The following is an 8900-nucleotide window of genomic DNA, read 5'->3' as shown; positions in this document are numbered from 1 at the left end:
TTTTTTCCCTGATTAGGTAATTCAGTATTCATTTGAAGATTGAAGATTCAAATAGAAGGTGCTGATGAAGGGCTATATATACACGTTTATTATTATTATTATTATTATCTTTCTTTATAATAATTGCTTTTGATTTTTTCTTTTCGTTAAATTTTTATTGATAGATCGATTTTGTGACGGATGAATTTGGTTATATTCTTTTCTTAGGGTTTTTAATTTTAATTTACGAAGCTGTTTTATGAAGATTTGGAAAAGATTTCAAGTGGATTATCAAATTAAAACATGAATGCTCTGGCTTTTGACAGGTTTGCTCTGGCTGTTCATGTATAACTTATGTTCTATGGCATTATCTTTTGAACAAAGCTTTTTTGAAAGGGATCTGTAAATTACTTATATGGAAGGGATCTTTTTTGATCCAAAGCTGTAGTTTTGATATAAATATTATAATAAGTAGATATGCATCTACTGTATTTGTGATACCATATGCATCTCAACATTGATTCAATTATATTTCTTATTTCTTATAATTGTTAAACTGAATTCATTGACTTACACCATATGTTTGATGAAATGTTTGGGAGAAATCTGGCTATTGGCATGTGTAAATTAATTTTGTTATGTTGACAGCAGGCATGATCATATTGATGATTTCAGAAGGACTGAAAGGATTTCTTTCGGGAATGAAAGCTTCTGTTGTTGGTATGTCCATTACTTGCTCATGTGTTAAATATATATATGATATAAGATTGATGATTGATTTCTAACATTCTTTAACTAAGTTCTGTTACTTTTTGTGTGAAAATTAATTATATTATACACATTTAGGTTGATCATAATCAGTATTTTGAATCGATTTTGCTCATACATTGGTAAATCTCATTGTGGGCTCACTTTTATGTGGAATATAATACATTGATGCAAGCTGGTAGGTCATTATTTTGAATGATTACAACAAAAGTGTATCTTATTGTTAAAATTTGTCCTTTTTAAGTTTTGAGAAGCCATCTGCAATTCAGTGAAAAGGAGTTGTTCCCATCACCAAAGGTCTTGATGTTATGTTACTAACCTCCCTTGGGAACCATAATTAATGTAAAAAGGTACGTTTGCTACTTTGAAATATCAATTATGACTATGAATTTTGTAGATTTATATGCTAAAGGTGCATTTGAGGGTGGTGCCCCTTAAAATTTGAGTATTTGCACTTACTGTAATATTTATAATATTTAGGGATAAAAGGAACTATATGCTACTTGGTTTATTTGATATATTAGTTAACATAATATGTTTTGATATGTGGCAGTTGAGATGTCTTAATTTTAGTCTACCTAATATCTCTTATTCATATAAAGATGTAGTCTATGTAAAGACTGTTAAGAAAGTGAAATAAACCAGTTTGAAGAAGAAAGTGACATTATGGTCTGTTGTTGGATCTTTTAGACTTAAAATTATAATATTGTCATATAGGTTATAGATTATTCCTATTATACAGTTATTCTTAATGTCATTGAAAGCATGATGAGTTAACTAATGTCATTTTTATTGTACTTATGTTTGAATTTTTTGTTTTCAGATCGGGATAGAAGCCATCGGATTTAAAAGAATTTATTAAGATTTTACAAGTCCCCTAATTGCCTTTCTTGAGATTATATAATCGTTTGGTGGATTTCACTCAAGTTTGATTGGTCCTAACAATAGATATAAAGAAAGCAAAATTTACCTAAGCTTTTCTGAGGAAAACCTCAATATTTCTGTAAGCATTATTGCCTTATGTAGTATATGATGTTTAATCTTTAGATTTTTTGAATTTCATAGGAAAAGGTTGAAGCTATATGCCGTTGTCGTTAATGTAAGTCATACCATATATTAAGACAAACTTTTTGAGTAGACTCTTGCCTTTAAGTTTAGGCCTTGTTGTTCTGATCTAAAGTGCGATTAAGGTTTCTGTTCTTAAGGCAGATAGTATTGTTCCTCTATGAATAAACAAGCTCATTATTATTATTATTATTATTATTATTATTATTATTATTATTATTATTATTATTATTATTATTATTATTATTATTATTATTATTATTATTATTATTATTATTATTGTTATTATTGTTATTATTATTATTGTTATTATTATTATTATTATTATTATTATTATTATTATTATTATTATTATTATACTCAACTTTGAGTGAACTTTATTATTATTATTATTACTTTTCATATAATAATTATATTTATAATTATTATATTATTAATATTCAAATATGTATTCTTTTTATGAAATTAATTACGTTACATATGTATGCGAAAATACATGTCTTTATATTTGTAAAAACGACAATTTTCTTAGTCAAACGGGTCATTAAAATAAATGACTTTAACATTTACATTCACTTAATACCTAAAACATGTCATTAAATTATTTCGTTTAAACAAACCCGTGATTTCACGGGTCATTTCACTAGTACAATATTAAGTTCCAAGTAAACAGGCTTGTGTGGCTACCGAATAAAGCAATTGGGCTAATAAGTCATAAGTAAACACTAAACAGCCCCTTAGACCATTTTTAACGGTATGGGTCATGGGTTTATTGTGTGAGTTTTTTTCTTCACTTTTTTGATAATTAGGCACTGTGAGTTTTTAGTGTGGAGTAATGGTAGTGTGAATTTTTAGCGTGGGTTATGAGTGTTGTAATGATGTGTTAAAATATACGTAGCAATTGATAAAATAGTAAAAAAAAGAGGTTAAAATAATATTTTAAAACTAACATAAAACTAATAAATACAAACCCACATGAGTGACTTTTTTCGTGGGATTCCAACGCACACTCAACCCACATTTAAACCCACACCCCATTATTTAGAAAATTAAGCGTTGGATACTTGACAAGTCATCACCCACGCCATGGGTTGGTGACCATTAGGAATAGTCTTGGTTATCCTAGAAATGCATGTTATATAATACGTAAGAAACTGTCTAGTAATGTTATTGATTTTTATCAAAGTGGTTGAATATATACTTAAGACCATTCACTACAACATTCTATAAGTTGTGTTGTGGGGGGTGGGGGGTGGGCGTTTTGTTAACGTGGCATTGTTGTGGGATGAATTGAGCGTTGTGGTAAATGTATTGTTGTACTATTGTGGGATGATGATGTGACATATATTTTTTGTTTAAGAAAACGAAATAATTTAAAAAAATGAAATTAAAATATTTAAAAATACATAATTTAAATCTTAAAAAGGAAAAAAACATAATTTAAATCCTAAAATACGTTAAAAACGTCCTAAAAATTAAAAAAAATACATAATAAAAAGTGCTAAACATTGTTTAATTTTTTTGTCGAACGAGTCATGACTCGCGTAAACTGACTCAAGGCTACTCGAATCGGAGTGCGCCTGATTATAAGTTGATTGACCCATGTTTACGAGATATAACTCAATTCGACAGGGTCGTGTCTTGGCTCGCTCTTTTTGTGCATCTCATTGCTCATTCGTAAACAGAAACATCAACACTTGCTGCTCTAGTAGAAATACACAATTTGCGTAAAAATGTAAGGCGTTTCTTTTTCGAGGAATTTTTTCAACTTTGACCAATCAAAGTTGGAAACATCGACATCCTCAAAAGATTTTTTTCCCCACCTATGTATGACTTCCAGTTATACTCAGCTCGACCCCCGTAATGAACATCAATCGAAACCTTGTTTGAACTCATGGTGTTAAAAGGGTTTGATATGTATATAAAAAGAAATGTAGTGTGTTTGATATTTTTAAAGTGTATGTATATAGAGAGATGAAGATGCATGTATTTATAATGAAAATGTTAACGGATATATACAGTTCAATATTTAATTTCAGAGCTGTCCTCCTGCATTTTCCTGCACACCACGCCAATCGAAATGCTTATCGACCGTTGTAGCATTTGTTGAAACGTCCCACAACGAGACAACGATATGGACCACAACGACTGCACAGAGCCCGTTGTGGTCGAAATCCGGAAACAATTTGGTCGACAACGATAGCGTAGTGCATGGTCCAAGAAAAAAAACCGAGTTATTTGAAATGGTTACATTTTTTTCTTCTCTTTTAAAAGAAAAAAAAAAAAAGGAGTGGAAATATCAGTATTGCCACCACTAAAAATATCTCAAGACAAAGGGGAACAAATTGTCATAAATGCATACTACTAGTTTTAATCTGTAGCTAAATCCTACGGCTCGCAATGCCACTGCATGCACCTAATCCAACGGTTAACAACTCTTCTCCAGACATCACCGTTATAAATATTAAAAACCCTAAACATCAAATCCCCTCTTTCTCCTATTCTCCTGCTGCTGCAAACTTAACCGCTTTTTCATATTTTTTAGAGGCAGCAGGAAGGAGACTACATACAACCACCAATCATCAACCCTAATTGATATGCCTTCACTCGCTAATTTATCTGAAACCCTAACAACCGAAACTACCGTCAAGAAGATGAAGAATGACGTCAACTCCGAAACCGCCGCTATCGAATCTTCAATTAAAAAGAAAGAAAAAAAGAGCAAAAAGATCAAAGAAGTTGAATCCGATTCAGAAAAATCAGAGAAGAAAATCAAAAAGAAACGTAAGGCTTCTTCTGATTCCGATAATGACGAACGAAAGAGCGATAGTTCTGAATTAATTGAACCTAAGGTATTTTTCTATTTCGTCAACCCTAATTTTATAGATATGTCGTATATATTTAGGCATATGTATCTGTATGGATATCTAATTATCTATGTATATATTCTTTTAATTAATTTTGAATTTATGATTATTTAGGAATTTATTATGAAAAGAATTAATTAGGGTAAATATACATATATGTCTTTGAGAAATGATTAATGAAATATATATGAACGAAAGTTAGGAATGTAGATATATGTATATGTACATATGTATGTATATGTATATATATTGTATATAGCATGTGTGTGTCTGTTCTAGTGTTGAGTTTGTGTTGTAATTAATCTGAAGGTTGAGGAGTCTGTGAAAAAAAGTAAGAAGCAAAAATTGAAGACTGCTGAGGTGGATGAAGAGATGGTTGAGGTTAAAAAGGATGATCCTAACGCTGTATCGAATTTTAGGATTTCTGAGCCGTTGAAGAATGCGTTAAAGGCAAAGGGAATCGAGGCGTTGTTTCCGATTCAAGCTCGGACTTTTGAGTCGATTTTTGACGGTCTTGATTTGATTGGGAAAGCTAAAACCGGTCAGGTATTAGTTGTTATAGTGTTAAGAATTGGTTTGTAGTAGTTACAGGGTATGCATTATTGTTCTTAACTGCTTTATGAATGTCTGTATGTATGATTTAGGGTAAAACATTGGCTTTTATATTGCCAATTCTGGAGTCATTAATAAATGGACCCGAGAAAGCAACAAGGAGGACTGGGTATGGCAGGTCGCCTACGATTCTTGTGCTTTTGCCAACTAGAGAATTAGCAAAACAGGTATTGCAACTGCTTTGTTAGTTGGTTATAATTGATTAATGTTGTTGATTTAGTTGGAAGATGTTTAAGGTATGTTGGTTGTTTCATGTTTTATAGGTGTTTACTGATTTTAAGTATTTTGGTGAGGCTGTTGGGTTGACTTCATGTTGTTTGTATGGGGGAGGAGGAGCATCTATTGGTCCTCAGACTGTGCAACTGAAAAGGGGGGTTGATATTGTTGTTGGAGCAGTTGGACGTGTTAAGGTACTGTTTGTTAATTTTTTTGTAGTTTTGTTATACAGAGTGTTTTCTTTATAAGTGGGTTATAATGTGTTTGATAATAATGTTTAGGATCATATTGAGAGAGGTAATCTTGACTTATGCTCATTGAAGTTTCGTATCCTTGATGAAGCTGATGAAATGTTGAGACAAGGTTTTGTCGAAGACGTCGAATATATTTTAGGTAGGTATTGTTCACTACATTCAGATTGAATTCATGGCATTTTTGTTCATTTTTATTTGAGTTACTTTAGTGTTCTGCACCTCAGCACAATCTTTGATTCAATCAATTGCAATTTAGACTAGGAGGTAGACATAATGTCATGTATTTTAACTGTTGTTGCATCTGACTTTTTTTTTTTTTTTTTTTAAATTCAAGGCAAGGTGAATGATGCCACTAAAGTTCAAACAGTTCTGTTCAGTGCAACTTTACCATCGTGGGTCAATCATGTAAGTCTCTCGATTATTTATACACTGTTAAAATGCTTTTCCATTGAGCGGATTTATATATGTCCGGTATATGATATGATTGTTTTAGTCTATACAATGTTGATTGTTATTTATCTTCTTTTTCTATTTGTTGTTCGCTTCTTCCCTCAGATTGCAGCAAAGTTTTTGAAGAAAGACAAGAAGATTGTGGATCTTGTGGGTGTCCAGGTAATGAAGGCTAGTGAAAGTGTGAGACACATCATTATGCCATGCTCTTGGAATGCCAGGTCACAGGTCATTCCTGATATTATTCGTCATCATAGCAGGTTGGTTATCACTTCAAATTTTAATGGCCTGCACATATTTCTGTTAAGTTTATTTGTTTTATTAACACATATCAATGATGTACAATTATTATTATTATTATTTCAGCGGAGGCCGCACTATTATTTTTACAGAGACAAAGGATTACTGTTCTGAACTTTCTGGACTGTTGGAGGGAGCCCGCCCTCTTCACGGGGATATTCAACAGTCTATGCGTGAGGTACATCATTATAATGATTTATCAATATTTATTCTTTAATCATATCTTTTAGGTGTGATTATTAAACGTGTGATCTTTTGAATAGCAAACACTTGCGGGATTCCGATCAGGCAAGTTCATGACTTTAGTCGCCACAAATGTCGCAGCTCGAGGGCTTGACATTAATGATGTCCAGTTGGTCATTCAGGTATCATTTGATCAAAATATTTAGTTCTGATTGTTATATATATCATCGTTTTGTATAACTGAATTTACTTTTATAATCCTTCAGTGTGAACCACCACGTGACGTTGAAGACTACATTCACAGATCTGGAAGGACAGGAAGAGCAGGTAATTCAACATTTCTGTTTACCGTCTTTAATTAACTGAATGTCAAACTGTCTTCATGCTTCTAATTTATAAGGTGTTAACTTCTTTAACTGTTTCTACTTTTTAGGGAAGTCTGGTGTTGCCGTCACGTTATACGAGCCCAGAAAAGCAGGTATTTCAAAGCTAGAGAGAGAAGCAGGTGTGAAATTTGAACATCTTTCTGCTCCTCAACCAGCAGACATTGCTGAAGCTGCTGGTGCAGATGCTGCAGAAGCAATAAATCAAGTTTCTGACAGGTATAATCTGTTTGTAATTGTTTGGTATTTGTACAAGTTGAATCTTTGGTTGTTGACTTGTTTATGATTATTTGTAGTGTGATCCCTGTATTTAAGTCAGCTGCAGAGGAGTTGTTAAACTCTTCTGGTCTATCTGCAGTAGAACTTCTTGCAAAGGCCCTTGCCAAGAGCATTGTGAGTCTCATACTCTGTTTCTCTTATTTACTGGTGTTTGTTACTTGCTGTTAGTTGAAAGCATTCTAAATGTACTTTTCTTTTATGTCAAGGGGTATACTGAAATTAAGAAAAGATCACTTTTGACGTCCATGGAGAACTTTGTGACACTACTTCTTGGGGCTGGGAGACCCTGCTACACACCATCGTAAGCTTTCAAGTTTCTCATCTATTTTCGGCAAGATAATACTGGTACTATGTATTGTGTTGTTATTTATGGGTGTGATTTTTCTTTTTTACTTGTTTAGATTTGCATATGGTGTGTTGAGGAGGTTTCTTCCGGAAGAGAAAGTGGAGTCGATTCAAGGTCTTGCACTAACTGCTGATCAGAAAGGTGCTGTCTTTGATGTTGCTGCCGAAGACTTGGATACTTTTCTTGCTGGTTTGTTCTCTTTCACTTGTAGCTACAATTAATACAATTCAATTCAATAATCAGTATATAATATATGTGAATATGAACATGTTTATGATGATGTTTGTTGTTATGGCGATGACTATTTCAGGCCAGGAAAATGCGAGTGGAGTGAGTTTGCAGGTAGTAAAGGAACTGCCAAAATTGCAAGAAAAAGAACAGAGTAGAGGAAGGTTTGGAAATGGCGGTGGTGGTGGGTTCTCACGTGGCTCTGGAGGACGTGGTGGTAATTTCTCTGGTCGTCGGAGTGATAGATTTTCAAATGGTGGCCGTGGTGGTAGAGGAGGTGGTGGCCGTGGTGGGGGCTATAAGAAATGGTAAAAAAGCTTCATTGTTCAACGGGGTACTAAAGAAGAAATAATAAGCCATATTACTACCTGTTTTATAGGATCTGCCGATTGGTCTCAGCAGCGCGTGTTAGCAGTTATTATTATTTAAATATATAATGATGATGAAAAAAATGCCAATGTGGTTCCTAGTTATATATAGGTTCTGTCCGTCTGTTGCAAGTGTTTTGAATGATTTATTAATTTAGGTTGTTTTCATTCTTTTGGGGGGTTTGTATTTCATGTCCCCAGCCTTTTTGTTTCATGTAACAGAGATGTTAACACTCGGATACTTGACGTTTCTAGTCTATTTAAATATTTAATACTGTATTTGTGATGGATTTAAACATAAAGTGTTCAACTACTATTTACTCGTCACTTAACTTATGCTATTAGCTGATTAATTGTTTTAAATCCAACATTCTTTTGAGTGAATAGACATTATAATTTTTTTGCTTCAGATCTAAAGTTATCTTTTTAAACCTTACTGTCATAAACTTGTATGGTGTGGGTTGTTTTTTGTACTTCACGTGTGGGTTATTTGTGTGGTTCATATGTGGGTTATTTGTGTGGAGTAGTGGTTGTGTGAGTTTTTAGTGTGGGTTAGGACTAGTGTGACGATGTGTTAAAATATAATTGTGTTATATTGATAA

The 8900-nt window shown here is 32.8% G+C and overlaps 1 protein-coding gene across 1 annotated transcript; it reads left to right on the top strand.

Annotated features, from left to right (window-relative positions):
* Nucleotides 1-4315: 4315 nt before the first annotated feature.
* Nucleotides 4316-8589, top strand: LOC139864851 (DEAD-box ATP-dependent RNA helicase 7-like). The gene is made up of 15 exons (XM_071853419.1): nucleotides 4316-4664; nucleotides 4989-5225; nucleotides 5324-5458; nucleotides 5555-5701; nucleotides 5789-5900; nucleotides 6096-6166; nucleotides 6317-6471; nucleotides 6578-6689; nucleotides 6775-6876; nucleotides 6961-7021; nucleotides 7128-7296; nucleotides 7374-7470; nucleotides 7563-7657; nucleotides 7758-7891; nucleotides 8013-8589. The coding sequence occupies exons 1-15, from the start codon at nucleotides 4410-4412 to the stop codon at nucleotides 8240-8242; spliced, it is 2112 nt and encodes a 703-aa protein (XP_071709520.1). The 5' UTR covers nucleotides 4316-4409; the 3' UTR covers nucleotides 8243-8589.
* The last annotated feature ends 311 nt before the right edge of the window (nucleotides 8590-8900 follow it).

The sequence above is a fragment of the Rutidosis leptorrhynchoides genome, chromosome 8 (assembly GCF_046630445.1).
Source record: "Rutidosis leptorrhynchoides isolate AG116_Rl617_1_P2 chromosome 8, CSIRO_AGI_Rlap_v1, whole genome shotgun sequence".
Taxonomy (NCBI): Eukaryota; Viridiplantae; Streptophyta; class Magnoliopsida; order Asterales; family Asteraceae; genus Rutidosis; species Rutidosis leptorrhynchoides.
The sequence above is the reverse complement of the archived record's forward strand: the minus strand, read 5'-3'. Positions and strand labels throughout refer to the sequence as shown.

Bases quoted from the DNA above. Each gene is read 5' to 3' on its own strand.
- LOC139864851 (XM_071853419.1), top strand. From the start codon at position 4,410: ATGCCTTCACTCGCTAATTTATCTGAAACCCTAACAACCGAAACTACC. The intron at 6,167-6,316 runs GTAAGTCTCTCG...TTCTTCCCTCAG, and splicing joins TACCATCGTGGGTCAATCAT to ATTGCAGCAAAGTTTTTGAA. The intron at 6,690-6,774 runs GTACATCATTAT...TCTTTTGAATAG, and splicing joins TTCAACAGTCTATGCGTGAG to CAAACACTTGCGGGATTCCG.